General features: G+C 35.4%; 3 protein-coding genes across 6 annotated transcripts; 2 read left to right on the top strand and 1 right to left on the bottom strand.

Moving 5' to 3' along the window:
* Positions 1–3076: 3076 nt before the first annotated feature.
* Positions 3077–6235, bottom strand: LOC128015208 (histone H2A, sperm-like). 4 transcript variants are annotated; one of them, XM_052598886.1, is made up of 3 exons: positions 6144–6177; positions 5730–5932; positions 3077–3387 (listed from the first exon to the last, which is right to left on the bottom strand). In XM_052598886.1, exons 2-3 carry the CDS (start codon positions 5919–5921, stop codon positions 3157–3159), a joined length of 423 nt encoding a protein of 140 aa, XP_052454846.1. In that variant the 5' UTR covers positions 5922–5932; positions 6144–6177; the 3' UTR covers positions 3077–3156. The 4 variants fall into 4 exon arrangements, with proteins under 4 accessions (XP_052454846.1, XP_052454840.1, XP_052454839.1 ...); XM_052598880.1 differs by lacking the exon at positions 6144–6177 and adding an exon at positions 6028–6137; XM_052598879.1 differs by lacking the exon at positions 5730–5932 and having other exon boundaries at positions 3077–3590; positions 6144–6235.
* A 535-nt stretch (positions 6236–6770) lies between these two features.
* Positions 6771–11736, top strand: LOC128015169 (protein CREG1-like). The gene is made up of 4 exons (XM_052598848.1): positions 6771–7163; positions 8137–8256; positions 8338–8536; positions 11097–11736. Exons 1-3 carry the CDS (start codon positions 6891–6893, stop codon positions 8521–8523), a joined length of 579 nt encoding a protein of 192 aa, XP_052454808.1. The 5' UTR covers positions 6771–6890; the 3' UTR covers positions 8524–8536; positions 11097–11736.
* Positions 11737–13518: 1782 nt separating this feature from the next.
* On the top strand, positions 13519–23882 carry LOC128015158 (T-cell surface glycoprotein CD3 zeta chain-like). Its single transcript, XM_052598839.1, has 8 exons — positions 13519–13741; positions 20522–20616; positions 21328–21372; positions 21450–21524; positions 21612–21644; positions 22643–22696; positions 22784–22810; positions 22907–23882. The coding sequence occupies exons 1-8, from the start codon at positions 13534–13536 to the stop codon at positions 22976–22978; spliced, it is 609 nt and encodes a 202-aa protein (XP_052454799.1). The 5' UTR covers positions 13519–13533; the 3' UTR covers positions 22979–23882.
* The last annotated feature ends 642 nt before the right edge of the window (positions 23883–24524 follow it).

Here is a 24524-nt window from a genome sequence, read left to right as displayed (position 1 = left end):
TTTGTTCCTCAATTTTGATTTAGAATGAAATCCGTGGAATTTAGAATAAAATCTGATCATACTTGTGTTACTAACATTTTTAACTAGAAATTTCAGGGTTTTGGCTATATGTAGACGAGGTTTGAGTTTTATTTTCTTCCCTGCATGCTGATGAAGGAAATGTTCTTGTGTGTAGTTCAGTGATACTGTCCTGATGTATGTGATGTCTGACAGATCATCAAGGATCAGACAAGGATGTGGAGTTGAGCTCTAATCACAGATGTCATCAGCAGGCAGAAATGAGGCTGTGAGCAGTCAGGAGCTGCTGATGTCTCCCCTAAGCTTCTGTTCTGCAAAGCCCAAGTATCCCGTGCAGCTCATCTACCAGCCACACAACTGCAGCTCCGCATGCAGCAGGAATTGAAGCAAAAAACAAAACAAAAAAAAGTTAAATAAAAAATGACTTCAAGTATATCTATACAACTGCAAAAACAAGCTAAAACTTAAAAAAAAAAAAAAGATCAAATGACAGAAACAACAACATTTCTATTTGAATCAGTCCATCATTTCTTGATGGTTATGAAGCATTAGAACTAGTTCTAATTATATATCAGTACCCACATAATCAGTCGTTCATGTTTGATTGAATGATTGACATTAATCCCAGTGTCGATCCCCTGCAGCAAAGCTGTGAGCCGAACCTCTTCATCCAGAACCTCTTCACTGATACACATGACCCACAATGCCCACTCATCACCTTCTTCACAAACAGTTAAGGACCGTCACTCAGTCCTGTTGATTATATTTAGAATAAAGTAGTGTAAAATGAGAGTGGATTGTAAGTCAGTGAACTGAACTGAAGGAAGTGTCTGTGATTTCACAGAAACAAACTTAGCTCTCTGTTATGCCATTTTTTTTTTTTTCTTAAATCTAGCGCACATAAAAACAAGCCGCTCTTATAAAACTTAGGAGGTGGGGACAGTTGCTGATATCTCATTTCCTGTGGTTTGTTACTTTCAACAACAAGTCAAATATAGGCTAGGGTGTTACAATATATAGATACTTGGTTTCATTGGGTCGAAGTTTGTTTAATGGATTATTACGAACATTTCACTGAATTTGGATGTTAAGCCTAAACTACAGAGCACTTTTTTTTTTTTAAACCATACGTAATTTGTGTAATACAATAAATTGTCTGAGCTGTTTTTCCTGACTGATTACATACATTCAGATAGATAGATAGGTAGGACAACATTTTTAAACTCTGGTATTAGTCTAGGGCTTATACTTTTACCAGTTGTTGTTGTTGTTTTTTTTTTACTTTTAGGCTTTAAATTGTGTCAGTAATCAATTACACATTGCAGTGTTTGTTATAACAACTACAGTTTTTGGTCAGAATCTACAAAAAAAGGAGTGGGGCCACCTACTTCGGACTGAAAGCGATCGATTTAAAGCATCAGCAATTAAAGAGACATGGGCTTGAGTCCCCCGGCGAGACCTTTCTATCCTGACCCCCCCTTTAAGCATGAAGGTTGTTTTTATTTTACCCAGACTGTCAAGGTCATGTGTTTATAAACCACTCAGGCACTAACCTAATCTCATCAGACTCGTGAGTGTGGTTTTCCATGCACGTAGCAGAAATGCACACTAGAGAGGATGGTTTTCCGCTTGGATATTGTTATGTGCAGTTTGATTTTAATGTGAACGAAATTTGAGACTGAATAAACACCATTAATGTGTTTTTTTTTCTCTCTCTCTGTTCAGTTTGAGCAGGAACTGACCTGACCTGGAACTACTCATATGAAGCAGGATGTGAGCATGATCATGTGACATTCTTAGGCATTCATTCTGTACTGTTTCCTAATGACAGCGGTTTGTATTTCTGTCAAGTGTTTTTATGCAGCAGCTCTGAGACTTAAAAAAATATAATAAAAATCAGTCAAATAAAGCTGCACTGTGTGTTTATTGTACTGGACATAATTGCTCCAGGACTCATGAGAATATCCTTGTGTTCTAATGAAAGACATTTACTTTGATTCATTCAGCACAGATTTTCTCCATTATCAAACACCGTTATTAAACAGTCTTTGCAGGCCCATTGCCTCCTTTGGTTCAGCCACTGTAATTAACATTTAATCTACAAAGAATAGAAATGTCCCTAGATTCATATATCACTAAAATAATTAAAATTCCAAAAGTTTTGAGTGCTTAATGTTCAGGGATATTTACCTTATGATTTCCATCTGCTAAGAATTTGGCATCAGAGGTTGTACTCTCCTTTGCCAGCTGAGAAAGTTCAACCTGCCACAGGAGCTGCTGAAACAGTTATACTCGATCACTGAATCTGTCCTCTACACTTCAGTAACTGTCTGGTTAAGCTCAACTACCAAATCTGACCTCAGAAGACTTCAGAGGGTAGTCCGGACTGCTGAGCGAATCATTGGTACAACCGTCCCTTCCGCTCCAAGAATTGTACCCATCCAGAGAGAGCAAAAGGGCTGGCAAAATCACTCTGGACCCCTCACATCCAGCACACACAACACTATTTATCCACTCATATTTATCTAACACACACACACACACACACACTTAGTCTACGCTTCAATTTTTTTCCGTAATTTACCTGTACATACAAAACTGTCTATTTGAATATACCTGCACATACAATTGTACGTTATTACTTAATCTTTTTTTTTTTAAATCTGTTTTTGCTTTGTTGCACTGTGGAAGCTTCTGTCATGAAAGCAATTACTTACAATTACTTAAATTTAGTTTTTCCATCTCTAGACTATCCAGTTGTATTAGTCAAAACGCACTGTAAAATTGGAAATATACTTCCTGGTATGTTGAAACTTTTTGGTATATGAAGGTTAAAAAGTAACCGGTTTACAACGGCAAAAAAAAAAAAAAAAAAAAAAAAAAAAAACACGTGTTGCAAATACGTTCTTTCGAGCATTTCACAGTATCTGCTAATCTGGACCTAAAAACCCACAGACGAGACCAAGAGGAGTATAGCTAGTTAAGACTTCATGTGGGACTTCAGAAGCCCGTAAAAGACATGATGCAGGTCAAACAGTGACTTAACTAAGAACAGAACTACGTAGACAAATATTTTTTTTTTTATTAAGATTAAAACCAGTCAAGTGTTTAAGAGAAATAAAAATAAGAGTCGGAGCGTCAGAAGTCCTGTGATTGGACTTCTTTACTGGTGTTCGGGTCCCGCGAACCTTTGGTCTTCTTGGGCAGCAGCTGCGCCTGGATATTGGGCAGCACGCCGCCCTCTGAGATCGTGACGCCGCCCAGCAGGGTGTTCAGCTCTTCGTCGTTGCGCACCGCCAACTGGATGTGACGCGGCGCGATGCGCAGCTTCTTGTTGTCGCGGCTTGCGTTTCCCGCCAGCTCCAGCACCTCCGCGCACAGATACTCGATAACCGCCGTTAGATACACCGCCGCTCCGGAGCCGATGCGCGCCGCGTAGTTTCCCTTCCGCAGGAGACGCGCGATGCGGCCAACAGGGAACTGAAGGCCCGCGCGGGACGACCGCGACACGGACGACTTGGTCTTTGGTGCAGCGACGATCTTCTTACCGCGACCAGACATGATGAAAAGCTCTAGAAATAAAAATACGCATTGTACACAAGCAAAAAAAAAAAAAAAAAAAAAAAAGGATCAGTAGGCTACATCGGCTCCTAACTTTGTTACTGAAAAAGGTCTACTCAAATAGGCCTACCTAACCTTACAGAAATTCCAAATAGATTTAGGTAGTTAAAGTGCAATAAAGTTAACTAAACTTAAAAAAATAATAATAAAATGATTTAAAAAATAAACATAAAAACAACTTAAACTTACCTGACAAGCACTCCAATTGAACAAGCAGTGACGTAGTTTAACTTTTATCCAAATGCCTTAAGTTTTAGCTATAAAGCTTAATTGATTTAATTAAAATTCACCTGTGCAAATGAGTTGGTGGCTAATCAGCTCTTTGAATTTTTAATTTGATTTAAATTATCAATTAGACTGAGCCTTGTAAGTGCTTTAAAAATTGTTTAAAGAGTTGAATAAAATCATGGAATAAAGTCATTTTAGAAATCTATTTACTTGTTTATATTACTAATATTTTTAATGTTTATGACTATATTTGTTAATTTCATTATCTTGAATTTGTTGAAAGCAATATCAGGTTATGTTATTTATCTATTTGTTATTTATTTGTTTATTTTCAGAGGGCTGAGTTTAGTTAAATTTTACAAATTATAAGTTACAAAAGTTAGCAGAACTTTACATGTCTGTTAGTGCATATTTTTAAATACGGAGTAATTTTAGAAAGTTATTAAAATATGAATAGAAAGTTAAAGATAGTTTCATCAAATGGAGTTCCTTAATGATGAAAGTTCATGGTGATTTCTTTCACAGGTTTAATAACTTGTCTGTGGTCTGGATTTTTCTGCAACCACGTTTTATCTTATGCCGCGTTTCCACCGCAGGAACTTTACCCAGGAACTAGGGACTTTGGCCTGGTACTTGGTGTGTTTCCACCGCAGGAACCAGGAACTAAATAAAGTTCAGGGTAAAAAAAAAATGCCCCTCAGAAAGTCCCTGCTGGCAAGATGGTACTTTTTCAAAGTTCCAGAACTTTTGTGGGCAGGACTTGGACGCTAAACATCCTGATAGGTTGAGTTCAACCAAAATTTATTCGGTCAGTATTCAATTTATCTATATGTTAAAATAAAAATGGCAAATTTATATAATATTTGGTTTCATTGTAATGGCTGTATACATATCCCTGAATTAAGTAAATTTCTTTAGGAAAATTGGGGTAGCCATGGTCAGCTGACTTAAGTTATAGTACACTGCGGTTTGCAGATTTACGTTGTCGCAGACATCACACTCCCGAGTTGAATGCACAAAGTCCACACTACAGAGGATGCACATCCAAAATCAGCACTTTGTATTGAGTAACGCGTGCAGACCTACAATCACCAGTATATTTGCCTAATCTTCCCAGTACTTTACACCATGGTGGAAACGCAGAAAGCAACCTGGGAGGTAACCGGTCTTAGGAATAAGTTCCTAAAAAAAAAAAAGTTCCTGATACAAATGTTCCAGGTAACTTCGGTGGAAACGCGGTCTCTCATTCAAACGCGCTCCCGGCCTCCGCTCTCACTTCCAGCTTGACTACTCCGCATTGGATTGTTGGAAATAGTGCTTGTACGCACAAAATCAGAATGAATTGTGGGTAAAAAAAAAAAAAAAAAAAGTGGACGAATGTGATTGAAGTAGTTCACTCAATTCGGACAGCACCCCAAAATGGCTGACACCCCATATAGTGCACTATATAGTGGATAGGGAGCGGCTTTGGACACAGCACAAGGAGTATAGTTAAGACTTAATAAGCCCATAGAAGGCCTGATGCAGGTCAAACAGCGACTTAACTAAAGACAGAACTAGGTAGACTTTTTTTTTTATTAAGATTAAAACCAGTCAAGTGTTTAAGAGAAATAAAAATAAGAGTCGGAGCGTCAGAAGTCCTGTGATTGGACTTCTTTACTGGTGTTCGGGTCCCGCGAACCTTTGGTCTTCTTGGGCAGCAGCTGCGCCTGGATATTGGGCAGCACGCCGCCCTCTGAGATCGTGACGCCGCCCAGCAGGGTGTTCAGCTCTTCGTCGTTGCGCACCGCCAACTGGATGTGACGCGGCGCGATGCGCAACTTCTTGTTGTCGCGGCTTGCGTTTCCCGCCAGCTCCAGCACCTCCGCGCACAGATACTCGATAACCGCCGTTAGATACACCGCCGCTCCGGAGCCGATGCGCGCCGCGTAGTTTCCCTTCCGCAGGAGACGCGCGATGCGGCCAACAGGGAACTGAAGGCCCGCGCGGGAGGAGCGCGACACGGACGACTTGGTCTTTGGTGCAGCGACGATCTTCTTACCGCGACCAGACATGATGAAAAGCTCTAGAAATAAAAATATGCATTGTACACAAGCAAAAACAATGGATCAGTACATCCGCTCCTAACTTACTGAAAACAGTCTAATCAAATAGGCCTACCTAACGTTACAGAAATTCAAAATAGATTTAGGTAGTGTGCAATAAAGTAAGCGAACTAAACTTAAAAAAAAAAAAAAAAAAAAAATTGACAATAAACTAAAACAACTTAAACTTACCCGACAAACACGCCAATTGAACAAACAGTGACGTTGTTTAACTTTTATCTAAGAGCCTTAAGTTTTAGCTATAAAGCTTAATTGATTTAATTAAAATTCACCTGTGCAAATGAGTTGGTGGCTAATCAGCTCTTTGAATTTTTAATTTGATTGAAATTATCAATTAGACGGAGCCTTGTAAGTGCTTTAAAAATGTTTAAAGAGTTTAATAACATTTTAGAAATCTATATTTACTTGTTTATACTAATATTTTTAATGTTTATGATTATGTTTGTTAATTTCATTATCTTGAATTTGTTAAGGGCAATATCAGGTTATGTTTATTTATCTATTTGTTATTTATTTGTTTATTTTCAGAGGGCTGGGTTCAGTCAAACGTTACAAATTATAAATTACAAAAGTCAGCAGAGCTTTACATGTCTGTTAGTGCATTTTTTTAAAATACTGAGTAGTTTTAGAAAGTTATTAAACTATGAATAGAAAGTTAAAGATTCATCAAATGGAGTTCCTTCATGATGAAAGTTCATGGTGATTTCTTTCACAGGTTTAATAACTTGTTTGTGGTCTGTATTTTTCTGCAACCACGTTTTATCTTAAAGTCACATGACAGCTGTTTTGATCATGTGATCATTTGTTTTGGAGGACGCTCATGACTTGTGTAATCAAATGATTCGTGGTCAGTGTTAGTGATCAGTGAGTCTGTGCTCATCTGATTAATTAGTATCTGGTCATTCGCAGCAGTCAGTCATGAATCGCGCGCTCTTCGCGGTGTGCCTTGCGCTCATCGCCGCTCACAGCGTCCCGCTGTCGGTTCCGCCACATGAGGAAGTCGCCCGGATGGCTCGGTTTGTGGTCAATAAGTGTGACTGGGCTTCAATGGCGACGATCTCTACTCACGACCCTGTCAGAGGACAGCCGTTCTCCAACGCCTTCTCCATCAGCGACGGGCCCGCGGGGAACGGAACCGGGACACCCTACATGTACCTCACACACATGGAGATTTCAGTTCAGGACCTGCAGGTGCTAATCAATAATCAGGACTGATCAATGGAAACTGACACGAGCTCAGACACTGCTGTAATAGAGTTACGGAACCCTAACGAATATTTACCAGGTTTTTTTATTTTTATTTTTATTATTATTATTTTTTTTTTTTTGCTATAGTAACACTACTTTGCGTGTATTTCCAAAACATACATTTAAACATTGGATAAAACCTGGTTAAACATGTTCTTGTTTGATTTTGTTGACATTAGAGTTAACATGTTAGAGTTTGCTGACACTTAGAGTTGTTGACATATTAAGAAGGAATATTGGATTTCTCTTTTTATTACTCTATAAATCAGAAAATACTGTTAACCGATAGAAAACAAATACATTTTTCACCATGTTTTTAGGAATAAAATGTTGTTGATGAATGATATATGAACAAACCCATTAGTAAAAGCCTTCAGAATATGGATAGGAATAAAACTATAAAGTTTGGTCTATGTAAGAGAGAGAAAAAAACTCTATTTATTGCAATTGAAATATGCAGATGCAAATGGATAACGTGCAATAAAGGAAACCCCTAAATGTGTGTTTTGGATGTTTTCTTTCTCCTAATCTGAAAGAAGACCTGTTATGAATGGAAAATACACCAAAATCTCAAAATGCATGAAAACATGTTTTGTCTGTAGTGTCTTGCTTTAAACTTTCATTACTGTATGAGATCATGGTAATTTGTGTTTCAATTGAATTTGACTTGTGATCTGTAATATGACACACAACATACAAATTAAAACAACACGATTATGTAACGCTGATACAGTTTTATGTAAGTGTGACATCAGCATGATTCAGCACACAGCTGGTAGTTGCTCTACAGCTGATAGGCAGCTCTTTTATCATCTCTAACATTCAACAGGCTGAAGAAAATCACTTTGAATGACAACCTCTGTGTGTGTGTGTGTGTGTGTGTGTGTGTGTGTGTTTGTGTGTGTGTGTATAACAGGTGAATCCGCAGGCATCTCTGTCTGTGTCTCTGGCTCAGACCAGCTACTGTAAGAATCATGGATTCGATCCTCAGAGTCCGCTGTGTGCCCACATCATCCTGTCCGGCTCCGTTGTCGAGGTCTCCCACCTCTTCATCTCATTTCAGTTGAGTCTAATCTGAATCAGTGATTGTGTGACAGTCAGTGAATCTGTTTTGCAGGTGAACGGCAGTGAGGCTTCAGTGGCTAAAGCCACTCTGTTCAGCAGACATCCAGAGATGATCGACTGGCCCACCGACCACAACTGGTTCTTTGCAAAGATGAATATCACACAGGTTTGGGTGCTCGATTACTTCGGTGGAGTAAAAACTGTGACACCTCAGGAGTATTACAGAGCCACTCCATGATGGAAACATTCTGGTGAGTCTGTCAGAAGTGATTGAGCTTCAGTTAAATGATTCAGCTATATTCAGTCAACATGAACATGGCATTAAACTTACATGTTTTTATATTTTAATTTTAAAATGTATATTTATATTTATATATTTATATATTTATATATTTAATGGATAATAAAAGCAGAAATGCATAAACTCAGATTAATGATGTCAAATGATCAATCAGTTCCAAAAAGAAAAGAAAAACAAAACCTGTGCTGATTGGAAATATCCAAGCTTTTGTTATACAGCTTTTTGCAATCAAAATTATTCAGCCTCCCAAAGACCTATTACTATTTGTAAGACCTATTACTATTTGTAAATATTTTTTTTATTTATTTAACAGTTTAGTGTCTATTAATGATGGTAATGTCAACGTATTATTTTTGAAGTGCAATTTTTGTAATTAAAAATATTTTGTCATTTATTCAACCCCTATTCAATGCTGCTTATTTATATGGTATGGTACAGAATTGTGTTAAAACGCAAATCAAGCCTTTAGAAACTATATAACAAAACTGAATTAGCTTGAACTGTTACACATACATACATTTAGCCTATGTATTTGCTAAAGCTGAGTAGCAAATATGGCAAAGTAAAAAAAGCTCTGACAAAAGTTATAGAGAACAAACTGTTTTATTAAGTTAGATGGTCTGTGGCTACAAGAAGGCAGTACGTGGTCCTAAGACACAGTTGGCAGCCTAATTCAGAAATGTAAAATGTGTTGTAACAGAAAAACCTTTGAGGGTGTTGAAGAAAAAGCAAAATATCAAGTCAAGGGGTATAGAATGTTTGATCAGAGCAACTGAGAAAAGCCCTTAATGTACAGCCAAAGACTGGCAAGATGATCTGATGAAAGGAGGAAAAAACATTTCAATGCTGAGTAGAAGAACACTAGAGAAGCATGGCCTTCATGTCAGGGACGTCTAGCCTTATGCCACTCTTTACTAAGAAGAACTTAAAAGGCCGACTTGAATATGCAAAAAAATATAGATCTGTGGAGTTCTGAAATAATACTTTATGGAGTGATGTGACCTAACTGGAACTCTTTGGACGCATGGATTAGTGGTTTGTCTTTTGCGAAAAGCTTATAAGCAGAAGAACATGTCTCCAGTCTAGTTATGGGGATGTTTTGCTTTTGCAGGTAGTGGAAATCTTGACTGGGATTCTTTGAAGTACCAGGATAGTTTGGCAAAGATGTTGATGCCTTCAGTGCAGTGACTGAAGCTTGATGATAAATGGGCTTTTTTGCAGTCCAGCCATCCCAAAGTACACATCCAAATTTACTGAAACTTGGTTCAGGGATCGCTCCTAGAGCATTCTTGAGTAGCCTGTTCTGTCTTCAGATTTAAATCTTACTGAAAATATTTGGTGTAATATGAAGAAAGCAGTGGCAACACAAAAACAAAAGATTATCAGGTGATCTTAAACCTTTTTCAAGCAAGGAAAGGGTTACAGTTGAGAAGCTTCTTACCACTCACAGGCAGTGTTTATTGGAGGTTACAAAGAATAAAAGATTTTGCACGAAATTAGATTTTCATCAACTTTACGTTCTCAGAATCACTCAAATTTGTAAACTTTCTATAAGAGTTCACTGATGCCTTTGTTGAAATGTTTTCATAAAATTTTGTTCTCTGCAGCAAAATGTCTTGCAGGTCAAATATGTTGAATAATTCTGATTGCAACTGTAGTATAATGAGAGATTTGAGTCATTTTTGTGCGCCAATCATTTTTGATGGCACCAGATTATCCTAGCAAAGTTGGAATTGCCACATATTTTAGAAACAACCTTTTCACAGCCAGCCTTGTAAATCTTCCAGGTTCAGGAAACTTTCCTCAAACACTTGGGTTGTACTGTTCGGAAACAGTTTTGTAAATAAATCTTAACCACTCATTGCTAATTGTGTTCACTTTCAGAAGGCCAAATAAAGTGCTTTTGCTTTCACTGCGATCTGTGGTTTTGGCAGGTCTCTTGTGGGAGACTCTGAGCTTTGTTACTTTGCAGATCTTATACATATACAGACGGCTTCAAAACACACTAAAGAAAAAGTAAAACATGAAAGTGCATCATATGACCCCTTTAACTATCATAAAAAAAAGTAATGTCTGGGTCAAAATAACCCGGATGTTCAGAGCAAGCTTCATTTCAAGAAAACAGTCACTGTAGGCAAAAAAAAATATTTACGGCAAAAAGTAAAAATTCCCCCTTTTTTTCTGAGTGGGCAGATTAGACATTTCTGAGGGAACAATTTACTGAATTAGAGTTTAAAGTTGATTCACTAAAGTAGTTTAAATTAAGTTTCAGCTGAATTTGGAATGAAAGTAATTGTTAAACATCTGTAAATCTCGGAATGCTCCCGCAAACACATTCAATCATTATGTTCTTAGATTTATATCACCAGCAAAATAATACTGAATATATTGGTTGGTATTGTATGTCACATATATGTATACATGTGAGCTATGTGCAGCTGTTATCAGTCAGAAGCAGACGCTATGCTGAATGTCATGTGACCAAAGTGTGTATGTGTGTGTGTCTTCAGGAAGTGACACGGTAATCTTGATGAACCGGATCAAAGTCTCTGATGGAACGATTCAGAAGAGACTCAAATTGATGAATGTTTCTCAGGTTGATGCTGTTTGAATCTTGTAGAATTGTGATGTGTGTGTATGACATATAAACCACGTTGTTAATCTCTCAAATATTTCATGGAACATGATATGGAAATTTAGTTACAGTGTTTTTTGTAAGCATTTTGTAAAATGCTTAAACATTTTTGCAGGTTTGCACATGCTTTTTCATTTGAATGTTTGCAGATTCTCACCAAATACAAATGCATTGCTACATGTTGATTTAAATTTTAGCAAAGTCTTGTGAGATTCATATGTATCACTTATAGATGTTTAATTTGGCTCTGACCTCTAACCTTTGCAGGAAAAATGAATGTCACGTGATGTTTTGCATCTAGGCTCATTTTGCCCATATTTTATAATCAATCTGGGTTTTTAAAACACAGCTGACACCTTCCAGCTTTATAAAAATCAATGAGATGTCGGTCCAACGTTATTTACCCAGAGTAATTATTTTTCTAATGCCGATGTATATTTTAGATGTACATTATAAGGATCTGGTTGTTATATTGCAGTGTGTGTGGTGAAATAAAGATCAGATTTTAGATCTCATTCTTTGTGTCTTCTCTTATTCTGTTAGTTTTTTTCCCCCAGGTCAAATTTATCATTAATTAGGTCACTTTTTCAAAACCCTTCACACAGTTCTCCTAACAAACTTTCATCTTAGCAGAGCAGTGAATCTCACATTCCAAATGCAAAACACTTTATACATGTTTCAAGTCAGAGCTATTCTTCCAAAACACAAGCACAGATAATAAACCAACAAACACACTTTCTCACTCAAAACAATGACCTAAACCCCCCCCCCCCCCCCCCCCCAAAAAAACACTATCAACAGGTAGCATTATATAATAATATGTTACGCCCCCCTCTGTGTCTAGGAGTGACAAGGGGAGTAACATATGCTACTTAAGAAAAATTAGCAATTGTGTTGGTGAACTTGCAAACAAAATAGTGAGAGAGAGAGAGAGAGAGAGAGAGAGAGAGAGAGAATTAACTATCTGTAATCCCAGCATTCACCCTCATGGAAACTCTTCAAGACTTTATTTACAATGTGAAGTCTTTGCACAGCATTAAAGGATAATGGAAAATTAGAGGTTTAACAATATGGATAATTAAAAAAAAGAATGAATAAGACACTTGTAGCTTCAGGAGGGGGTTAAGGCCAAAATAATAAACAAAAAGGGGATGCTAACTGAAAACAAAGTAAACTTACCTAGCAAACAAAACATCAAAATTAACAACTTGTCTCTTCCCTGACTTCCTTGCTGTTCCACAAAACCAGGAGAAGAGCATACGATGATAAAATAAAAGTGGCTCCCACCTCCTAACTGCGTCTGCAGGCAGAAGAAAAAAGAAACTAATTTCTAAACACTACATCCAGTACAAAAGGCTGTCTTGAAGATACACTACAGGCCCTGATCACACAATAGCAATCAAATACAACAGGCTTTCTTAAAGCAGCACCACTTCTTAAACCAGCAACTGGAAAAACAGACAAGCCAAACTCTCTCTGGTGTAGTGTCCGTTCCCTCTGTTTAAATACAAGCTCCTCTCCACAGCTCTGACAAGGAACAGGTGACATCAATTAGGTCTTCTGTGAGAGGATAGGGAGGAAAAGAGGAAAACCAGCAAAAACTAAACCTCCCAACAAGATGACAGGCATCAATGAAGAACAGTTACATACGGAATTAACACACAGTATTAACAGCAACAACGACATACGTCTTAGGATGTAACAATTATTATAACATTATTATCTTGTAAAATATAATTATAATTACATATAATTATACATATAATTAAAAATATAAAATATAATTTCACTCTCTACTCTTTAGAACTCAATGCAGTGTAACGTTATAATAAAAAAGAAAAAAAAATATTGATTTGCATTTCGTACTGAAGGTAATGTAATCGAAAGATTTTAGATACAGAATATATTTCACTAAGGCACTAGTGAAGAAATGTAAATTGCTGTCTTCTTTTTTATTAGGTTAGACTTTGAATTGGTTTAAAAGTTTTGAAGAGTATGTAAAGCGCGAACTGGCCTGTAGGTATGTACTTTTGATGGTGTTTGTGTCTGCATGTGAAAAGACACAAATTTAATTTGAAAAATTTAGTCAGTGAATGCATTATGTTCCAAAGTAATACATGATGCCCAGTTTTACACAAATAGACTGTTGTTATGCTCACTGTGTGAAGAGTTTTGAAAAAGTGATCTAAGTATTGACAAATGTGTCCCAACGATTGTAAAAACTGTAATCGCTCATGTTTTTCTGAGAGTGAGTAGGCCATGAGTAGGTGTGTGTGTATTTGTGTGTATGTGTTTTCATCAGTGTTTAGTAGATGGGTTGTGTCTCTATGTACAGGTGGAGCTTGAGGAGCCACTTCCTGTTAAGAGAGCAGATCACAGTGTCTTTGAGTCAAACACACACACACACACACGCAGGCACGCATCTCAAAGCTGCGGCCTGTCAGACAGACAGAGGGATAATAATTGCACCAAGAGCAGCATCTGCCGTGATTGTCCTGCTGTCCATCACACCTGTGTCAGGTAAGATTCACACATCGCTCTGTTTGTTTGAGTTTGAGTGTTGAGCTGATTAGAGATCAGACGCATCCGCTGCAGTCAGTCTGGAGTTGAGGGAAGGCCGCCATCTTTATCAAGCTTTGTGTGGAGTCGAGCGTTTCCTTTTGTCAAAAGATTCAAGATCCTCTCAGAAAATCAACACAGAACTCAAAAATGTACGTCTTTCTTCAGTGTTTGACCTTTGGCCTCCTGAACTCAAACACTGTTCACTGCTGATCTGACCTTGGCTCACTCACAGGCCACGCCGGTGTGGCATCGGTCTTCGTTTACCTCTCTATCGAATATGTCAAGTGACTTGAACGTAATTATTATTACGAATCATTTTTAAATTTGATTATATGGAATTAAAGAACAAATACAGCTTATAAAGATTGAAATACAGTCAACATCATCAGTATGAAAATGACAAATCATCACATTTTGTTTTTAATAATAATAATGTTAACTGTTGTTTTTGTTTTCAATCACCTGATTGTATTTGAGAATTTTTGTCTCATTTTAATCTTAAATTTCATACAGCTTTTGTTATTGTATGACTCCTGTTATTCCTTTTATCATCCCCTTGAAGAAAGTTTTGCTGCTCACATAGCAGTGAAAAAAAGTTTAATTTATTCCCCGCATTTTATTATCTGATGAAAATTTTACAATACATGAACAGTGCAAAAATATTATGTATATATATATATTTTTTTTTTTTTTTTTTGTGTGTGTGTGTCTGTGTGTGTGTGTGTGTGTGTGTGTGTGTGTGTGTGTGTGTGTGTGTGTGTGTGTGTGTAAAAATAGCATTCTTCTTAAACATTAAGTGCATATTTCTGTAATGCAACAAACATTTTATCCAGAACAGAAATGAAATTCTCTCACAAATTTAGACTAGTTTTATTTGGTTTGATTGATTGTATGCATTTCATAACAACTAATAATATTACAAAGATTACAAGACTAAATTTAAAACTGCTTCGAAAAAAAGCGCTGTACAAAAAGAAACAGTTTGACAAATATATAAACTATCCAGCAATGTCAATGACCTTAAATTAAATGACCACATGCTAAAAGTCTCACTGTTATTGAATATCAAATTTATTAGAAATGCTGAAACATCAGAACCAACTTTTGCGTCTCCAAACAACATGAGTTTCTATGCGCTGAATCTAAAATAAAACCTTAAAAAAAAAAAAAAACTGCTTCTGTTTTAAAAAGCATCTTTACAGCCAAAAGCATATAAAGAAACTTTTAATGTTTAAATAAGTGTTAAATGTGCTAAGTTTATTTCGAGGTGAAACTGGACGTTTGATGTTTTTTATAACTCTCTCAGGACAGAAGCTGAGTGTCGTGTCACAGTGAACTGATTCAGTCGTTGATTCTGTCTGTGTGAAACTCCAGTAAAGCAGCGGAAACACTGGAGGATTCTGCTGATCTCACATCAGATCAGTGTTCGTGTCTTACTGGATTCACTGTTTCCACTGGCACTCATGATCATTAGTGTGTTTCACTGCTGTTTGTCACTAACACACTCCAGTTGTGTCATATTATTTTTTGATATGAACTTCCTGAGCCATTTTGCTTTACTGATGTTTTTCCACAAACTCAGATGAAAGAAACACACATACACACGCTGATGGTATTTTATTCTATAAATAGCATGTATCTACAGTCTAGCGTATTCTTTCAGGTATATATTTTTTTAAATTATTTTTATCATTATTATTGTTTTTTTTTCTATTCATATCAAGTGTCAAAGTTTTGGAGAATCATTTTAAATTCAAACATACATATTATTAGAATAATTATTAACATATTTAAATGTAAATATTGCGGACCATCAGATATGTTTTTTTTCAGTGTCAGCTTCAGCTTGTCTAGTTTGACTTTTTTGAGCGTCTTGAAGAATCTTCAATTCTCAATGAAACTTTATATCAGTTTTTTAAATAGAAATGTCTGCTGAAGAAACAGATTCTGCTACTGAAGTTTGTTTTTCATTAGACTGCTGATGTTGTGGAAAGTGTTTTTATTCAGTGGGCGAAATGAGCTGTGTTTACAGTCAGAGTCGCTCCTTAAATAGTTCAGTGAATGAAATTACGAGACAATGGAAAATACAGTTTGAAAAACAGAATTTCAGGGAACACGCTGTAAAATTCTATCAATTACACATGAAATGCTGAAATGTAGCACTGTTGTGACGCATCCATCAAATGTTTTTTTTATTCTGTGAACTCAAATATGTCACACCTGACAGATGCTTTATTATAACTCGGTCATCTGGCAGAACTAGTGCATTTACATTACCCATGAAGGATTTATTCACACACACACACACACACACACACGCACACACACACACACACACACACACACACACACACACACACACACACACACAGTCCTATAAGATTTTATTTATGTTTCTGAGAAAAACAAAAATAATGTGAAATATTATTCTCATACTGTTTTCTAAGTATATATATTGTAAAATTTTATTTATTCCTGTGATCAAAACAGAATTTTTAGCATCATTACTCATTATCATTACATTTCAGAAATCATTCTAATATCCTGATTTGTTGTTCAAGAAACATTTCGGGTTGTGAAATATTGTGGAAACTGTGATAAATTTATATTTTTTCTGGATTGTTTGATGAATAGTCAGTTCAGCATTTATTTGAGTTAGAAACTTTTGTAACGTTATAAATGTATTTACTGTTACTTTTGATCAAAACAATGGATCCTTGATGAATAAAAGAATTCAAAAGTATTTTTCTAAAAAAAAAATAATAATAAAAAAAAATATATATATATATATATCCCAAACCTTTTAGCAGTAGTGTATACTGTACATTCTGCATACTTGATGAAGAAACTAACATTTAAGATATATAAATATATTAAAATATATAGTCACATTCTATTTTTTAGTTTTATGCATATATAAATGTTTCAGTAGTTGTTGACTGGTTTGATTATATTAATATAAATGATTAAACAATATTTTTCTTTGATTAAAACATTTGTTTCACATTCAACGAACTGAAAGATTGCTTCATTCACACTAAATCTGTTACCCATCTGCTCATATTTATTTTACTTTTCAATCTTAATCTAACCTTACATTTAATGCGTCTATTTCAATCTCATTCTCTATCTCAATTCGTACAGCTGAGTCTTTACTCATTTTCAAGACACATCTAAATACTAATCTTTTTCAACAGCACTTAACCAACTAATACTAGCACTTTTCCTTTTTCCTTGTCTTTTCATAAAAAAATAAAAAACCTGTCTATGCGTTCGGTACTAGACTAACTGAGACTTGTCATGGCACTTGTATACTGTTGTTGTTCTCTTGTTGACCTGACTGCTTCTATTGTTCTCATTTGTAAGTCGCTTTGGATAAAAGCGTATGCTAAATGATTAAATGTAATGTAAATGTATTTGAAATGATTGTAATAACGTAACAGAATAACAGAATTTAACCTGTTTTTCACCCATTTCGCTGAATCTCACATGAAGCTCATTGCTATTACAAGTAAAATAACAGAGCACATATACAATATTTAGTTTGTTTTGCATTATATCACATATACCTTTAGTATTTTACTGCTATATCTGTACTTACAGCAATTAAGTTTGGATACTGAGAGAAACATTTTAAAGTCCAAGTATCTGGCCAAAAACATACTTGAGTAAAAGTAAAATATTAATAATAATAATACAGCATCAAACTGTACTTAAGTATTAAGAAAGTAGAATTACCTGAACGAACACAAGAGCCATGAGATTCCCATTGAATCATTAAAAAAATTTACATTTTCTGAAGTGCAAAGTGAATGAATTGTGTAACAGTTTTTGTCAGACAGAAATAATCAGAAAGGGTTGGTCAAGGGGAAAAAAAAGAAATACAACAGATCAAAAACATCCGTCTAGTGCATGTTTATGTAGAACAACAAAGCAGAACAGTGGAACACATTCTAGTGAACGGCCCTTAAACACTGAGATGAAACACAAACGCTGAAACCAGAAGAATGAGTTCCTACAAACCCTAAATCACCTTTGAAATGGACAGTCACTCAGTAGTGATGAACTTATAGAATAAAAATAAAAAACTATATAGAATTAATACACACAATTTCAACTTCTGAAATCACTGTTTGTGATGTCAGTTCAGGGCTTTTGATGAATGTCTTTCAAATGTTTATTTGGGGCATCTGGTAATTTTTCTATGCAGATATTGATATGAAAATAATTGCGATTAATTATATTAATCAGTGTGATTAATTTGATCAAAAATGAATTGATTGGCAGCACTAATTATTATTGAACATTATGTTTACTAACTATAATGTAATTAGAATAATAATAATAGCAATAATCCACGGCCTGGCAAGAACATCAATAAACATGAAGCATTTTCACATTTGAATTTTACATTTAAAAGTAGTGATAGTAACTAGTAATAGTAGTAGTGAACTAAACAGTTTTCAAGATTTATCACATTTAATAAAAAATGTAATGGTGGTTATCAAAATATACAGCTGTATGATCAATTCTCACTGAAGAAAACATGATTGAATTATAATATAAATTATGTAACTGATTATATTGTCGTGTAGTGTATAATGTAGTGGACAATTGTTTTGTCTCGATGTTAAAACATAAGCAATGACTTCCACAGAAGTGGATCTCTTAACCTCAGAGCATGAAAGGGCTGTCTTCAAAGGTTTAGATGTGCTATTTTTAAAAATTATTTATTCATTGATTCTTTGAATTTTAGTTACTGTTACTGTGACATATGGCTCTTTTGATTGGATAAATAACAAACCTAAATTAAAAAAAACTATTAGATAATAATAACTGACCACCAAACCTCAAAACACTGCAAAAGTACACCATGTAAATTTCAAGTAGAAATAAAACTGTAATGACTAAAACATGCTGCTTTTTTTCTTCAGAAATTGAAGTATTCAGTTTAAATTGCACTCAGACAAAGTACACTCCAGAATAATACTTGACTGCAATATTTTTTAGCTCTGTTCTGTCAGCTCTTTTGATGATCAGATGACCAGCAGGTGTTTTGATGTCAAGCGTGAGGTTTGTGTTTGACCCGTTTAAAGGCGATGACCTGCTTGAGCCATCCGACACTTTAGGTTACGTTAACCACAGTAGTGCACAGCTGCGGTGTGGAAAAGGAAGTTCAGATCCACCCACATTCAGACCAGCAAACTCAGATATTCTTCTGAATCAGGAGAAAATCAACATCTGACCATTAAACTAAAGCAGATGTTCATCCACTGAACTAAACCAACAAATGAACTAGATCTGTTAAACCACTCAAATTAATCAAACTGTTATACATGTGACCTTTGACCTCTAAAACTACTCACGAATACACATTCTAGTTATGGAATAAATACAAAGTGTATGAACTTAAATGTTTTTATTTAAAACATGTAACAAACATTGGTCAGTCAAATATCCAACTATTTCAAATAATTATCATGCAGGAATCACAACTTCTTTAAACTCACACTATTCCTGACCAATCAAATAATAAACAATTTCAGTACTTTCAGTGTTAACATGAAATATATATATATATATGTTTTTGTTTGAAAATGTATAAAACATATTACACGAGAAAATTAGATCCAAAAGCAGAACCTTAATTGTAAAAAAAAAAAAAAGTCTGAACATAAAAGCACTGCCAGAAAGAAAACTGAAACTGATTCAGAAACATCTGATCTATATTTAGAGCTTGCTAACACTTGATAAATATTAAATGTAATGATTATAGTTACACTTTTGAAAATAAAGCTTCCAAAAGTTTTTTTTTTTTTTTTTTTTGCACTGATGCCATAGAAGAACCCTTTTGTTTCATGAAGGAACTTTTGAGGAATAGTAAGGTTCAATGGATGTTAAAGTTTTCTTCATGAAACCAGTGATGACATTAAAAAACTTTATTTTTAAGACTGTATCATTTTTGATGAACATTGTAAAGGCTGCTTTCTTTGACATGTCTCTATTCATGATTTTGCAGCTTAGTATGATTTAATGTTCTGTGTGACTCAAACGTGCCACACATTTCTGATTTTCACACACAATGCATTTCATTGGCTTGTGTTGTATTGCCACTTTACAACGATTTATGTGTGTGTGTGTGTTGCATCACTCTCGTGTTCCTCCCTCTTTATCTCTCTCACACATACACACACATTTAGTCAGTTAGAGCAGCTGAACAAACCGCTGAACTAGAAACACTCGAGATGCACACACCACAAACACTTCATAAGAGAGCGCGAGTTTATGTGTGTGAGTGTGCGCATGTGTGGTATGTGAAGTGTGTGTGTATGTGTGTGTGTGTGAGTCTGTGTGGTTCAGGTATACCCAACTCAGGTATAATGTCCTCGCAATGATGGCAATATATCCAAAATCCTTGTCCTTGTGAGGACGTTGTTTGGTCCCCATGAGCAAAACAGCTTGCAAAATAATACAGAATGATCTTTTTTGAAAATCTAAAAATGCAGAAAGTTTTGTGTGATGGGTAGGTTTAGGGTAGGGGATAGAAAATACAGTTTGTACAGTATAAAAAAACATTATGCCTATGGAATGTCCCTATGAAACATGGAAACTCAACATGGGTGTGTGTTTGTTCTGTTGAATATAACCCTGTTGAACGTGCTCATATTCGACTGAATTAGGGCTGCTGGGTGCCTTGTTCGGACTCATACAACAATCTGCTGTTTCTTGTGTTTTCAGCAATGTCGACGTATGATCCTAGTTACTGTTACATCCTGGACGGATTACTGCTTCTGTACTGCATTGCCATCACTGCTTTCTTCGTGCGTGAGCGAGTAAGAGTCTATAACACACACACACACACACACACACACCTATTATATGCTAATCTGTAGTTTGAACCGTGATTAATGTAGATCCCAAAAAGTGCACTTCAAATACACAGATGATGCACGCCCCATGAATTTGTCCTTACTACTATTACTTTTATTGTTATATGCCAGAAATAGAGTAAATTTTATACTAGTGTGTAATTCTGAAATACGATGTTGGACCATGCACTCGGCACAGTCAAAGTTTTAATTACGTAGATGAGAGACCACCAGATTGACTACAGAGTGAAAATAACCTAAAACTCCTAGTGATTGTAGATTACCTACAATCTGTAGTCTATTTCTGATAGCAAATTACATGTTAGCAATTTAATCTGTTACATTAAACATTTTAGGTAAAATAATCACACTACTTTTTGATCACTTTTATCCTAACTAATGCATCACATTGTTCTGAATAGGATAATCGTGTACCATATTGCTATTACAATACTAATAGTAAAATGGGGTTCAGAAGTTGATGAATAGCTAAAAATGATTTAAAAACAAATAAAAATAAAAATAAAATAAAATCATCATGTCATGTGACCATTCAACCATAGATATGCAAGTAAAATAAAAATATTGACAAAAACGGTGAATCCCTGCATTACATGTAAATATAAAAGTATATTTAAACAAAAAATAGTTCATTAATGAAGCTTCTTTCGTCAGTGTTTCAAGAAGAAAAGCAACGTGGAGCAAGACTCTTTGTATCAGGTGAGAATTAGATAGGTGATCAATGAGCCAGCGATCACAATATTAAAGATGTTAACGGAGCGTCTGATGTTTTCCAGCCAGTTAATAAGAGCGGCCAGTCGGCTTACGACGTACTGACGCAGCGATCGACTGAAGAAGGTCGATCCGGAGGGGTAAGTATTAAAATAATTTGACTCCCATCACATCATATCACATGACGGACAGGAGCAGCATGTGATCTACATGTCTGTGTTTCACAGGGACGCAGGCGAGGAGACGACAGCACTTACACGGTAAGAGCTTCTTCATCACAGGAAGGAAGTTTATTAGTAGCTGAAGCGCGTCAGTGACCACAGAGGCACCTGCGGCACTTTCCACTGATGATGAGATGCAAAACCACCATCAGAAACCCCATCAGATCAACCTGCAGAAACTCAAACTGAGCGTTACAGGAGGCGCTTTAGCTCAGACGCTTAAAAATGAAGGGCCTCCTTTGACATAAATTGTTCCATGCATAGTTGCCTACTTTCGCGAGACAAATAAGCAACTGCAGCTTCAAAAACAACCCCAATATGTTTTGATAAATTATCATCAATATGATTCATTATCAGTTATTTATTAGCTACCAATAACGGAGACTGCAACTTATTAAACATATCAGCAAACTGCAACAAAGCACTCTTAAAAAAGGAAGGTTTTCACAAGATGCTGTAGAAGAACCATTTGTGGTTCCCCAAAGAACCTTTTGGTTCTTTGTACAACTAAATTATTATTATTATTATTTAGTGTGAGGTTCTTTGAATAATCTAGCTGCAAAGATTCCACAGATGTTAAAAGGTTCTTAATGGAACCATATATATATGTTTGTGTGTGTGTGTGTGTGTGTTATTTAGACTATTAAAAAGGTTCTGTTAATACTTGATCACTGAAAGGTTCTTTGGGGAATCAAAAAGTTATTCTGTTGCATCACTAAAAATATTTATTTTTAAGAGTGTATAAAGTCCTTCAGATGTTAACAACATCTGACACATTTCTAAATGAAACAATTTAAACCATTAGGCCTAGTTATTTTTAATGAACAGTCAGGGAGAAAGATTCAAAGTGTTGCAGATTTGCTCTTAATATTAGTAAGTGTGGAATGAATGAGTCTGGTAAATATGCTGTAGAATATGGCTCACACAACATTATATATAAATGTTTGACTAAAATAACCGAACAAATGATTTAATACCTTTCTTCCACAAAACTGTGATCACAACATGATTATGGTTATTGTGCTGGTTTATTTCAGCCTCTGCAGAAAAAGACGGACGACACGTACCGTGAGATTGAGACGAAGACAGGCGTAAGTGTGACTGATTCAGTCTTATTTCATATCAATTCATCTGAATGATTCGACAAGTCTCAAACTGATCTTGTGATTTTCCTCCAGCGCCGCCGTCCTGATCAGGTTTATCAGGTCAGACATATTTAATAGCAAAACGAAACATCAGATCACTGTCAAATAAGTGTCTCTTCATTTGGTTTGATGTGTTTAACGTGTTTTGTGTTTCAGGGTTTGAGCTCCATGACTAAAGACACGTATGATTCTCTGAACAAGCAGCCGATTCACCCGCCACCTCGTTAAAAGCTGATTCTCCACAAACCGGCCGTCAGGATCACAGTCCAGTGCAGATTCAGCCACTTAACTCCTTCATTCACTCGTGTCTTTGATTTCAGTCCAGTAGTTTTTTTCCCTTCATACTCCAGTGATTATTCGGTGTTTTTACAGTGACTGTGTTTATTGTTTCTCCACTTTGTGAATTATAGAATTTCATAACGAACCCAAAAGTCCCACATGTACAGTATAAATCATTATAAAACCAAACCTGATTGAAGACCAAACTTTTACACATTGTAAGATTCAACTCATTCACAGTGCAAAGAGACATTTGTAAGTCTCAACGATTTTCAATAACGCCATTTGGTAACACTTTACAATAAGGGTTCATTTGTTAACAAACGATGAAGAATAAATCTAAAATATTTATTCATCTTACTGTTGATCTCAGGATTTACCAATTCATTTTAAGATAAAAAGTTGTATGTTAACAGTAGTTAATGATCTGTAAACTAACATGAAAAATGTTATCATTAACAAAAGGTCAATGTTGTAAATTATTTCTCACACATTGTAAATGTTAATGCATTAATAATGTTGATAAATGAGACCTTATTGTAAATTATTACCTTGATATTCTGTATGATTTAAAAAATGCATTATCTTGTGATTTTGTGGTGAAATATGATCCGCAGGTTAAACAAGATTCACGTTGATTGATGTTCAGTATCTCTCACAAGGTATCATGAGTGCTTTTTTTTTTTTTTTTCTCTCAAAGTATATAATAGTGTAATATTACATGTAATATTTTTTAAACTGAGAATTTTACTGTATTTCTTTTGGTTGTTACTTTTTTCCGTTCTGTGTAATTTTGTATCAGCTTGTTAAAGTTATTTTTCTCTTTTTCAGTAAATAAAAAATAAAAAAGAAACTTGATTTGACTGTTGATCAAAATACATGGAGATCATACAGATAAACATTCTGAGAAAAAAAACAACACATTTAATGAAATCTACAGCTGTAGCAACAGCAACATGACAAACTCATCATCTGATAATGAACAGCAAAGAAAAATACATAAAAACGCAAATCCAGAAAGGTTAATTTCTATGACAAACAACAACAACTGAACTGTGAGAGTTGATTAATCACCAAAAACCTGTAGAGGAACGAGAGCATGTGTCTGTTTGAGCTTGTGTGTGTGTGTGTGTGTGAACAGCCCTTCTGTATCAAACACATTCTGTAGAGAATCTCACAGAATCATTTCTCAGAAGCGGCTCATGAGAACGACAAGAGACACTCAATGAGATGATTTATCTCATGATTCATATTCCACCAGAAAATCAATCTCTGGATAAAAAAAATATTATTAATAATAATAAAATTTAATTACACATTAATCTGATAACTGTCACTTACATTTTTTTTTACATAGACTTGAAAGTGCATGATGCATGATTTTTGCCATAAATTAATCTAATACTTAAGATATATATAAAAAATGATATATATAAAAAATGATATATATAAAATATCTATTTAGGAGTCTTAGACCTTTCCAACGATATATAGT

This window comes from Carassius gibelio, chromosome A1, assembly GCF_023724105.1.
Source record: "Carassius gibelio isolate Cgi1373 ecotype wild population from Czech Republic chromosome A1, carGib1.2-hapl.c, whole genome shotgun sequence".
NCBI classification, from domain to species: Eukaryota; Metazoa; Chordata; class Actinopteri; order Cypriniformes; family Cyprinidae; genus Carassius; species Carassius gibelio.
Note: the sequence above shows the minus strand (reverse complement) of the source record. Positions and strands in the feature narration are given on the sequence as shown.

Excerpts from the sequence above, each read along its gene's own strand:
- LOC128015208 (XM_052598879.1), bottom strand. The coding sequence starts at position 3,579 with ATGTCTGGTCGCGGTAAGAAGATCGTCGCTGCACCAAAGACCAAGTCG.
- LOC128015169 (XM_052598848.1), top strand. The coding sequence starts at position 6,891 with ATGAATCGCGCGCTCTTCGCGGTGTGCCTTGCGCTCATCGCCGCTCAC. Across the intron at positions 7,164-8,136 it reads TTTCAGTTCAGGACCTGCAG|GTGAATCCGCAGGCATCTCT; the intron begins GTGCTAATCAAT and ends TGTGTATAACAG. Across the intron at positions 8,257-8,337 it reads TGTCCGGCTCCGTTGTCGAG|GTGAACGGCAGTGAGGCTTC; the intron begins GTCTCCCACCTC and ends TCTGTTTTGCAG.
- LOC128015158 (XM_052598839.1), top strand. The coding sequence starts at position 13,534 with ATGGGTTGTGTCTCTATGTACAGGTGGAGCTTGAGGAGCCACTTCCTG. Across the intron at positions 13,742-20,521 it reads GTCCATCACACCTGTGTCAG|CAATGTCGACGTATGATCCT; the intron begins GTAAGATTCACA and ends TTGTGTTTTCAG. Across the intron at positions 21,373-21,449 it reads AGCAAGACTCTTTGTATCAG|CCAGTTAATAAGAGCGGCCA; the intron begins GTGAGAATTAGA and ends GATGTTTTCCAG.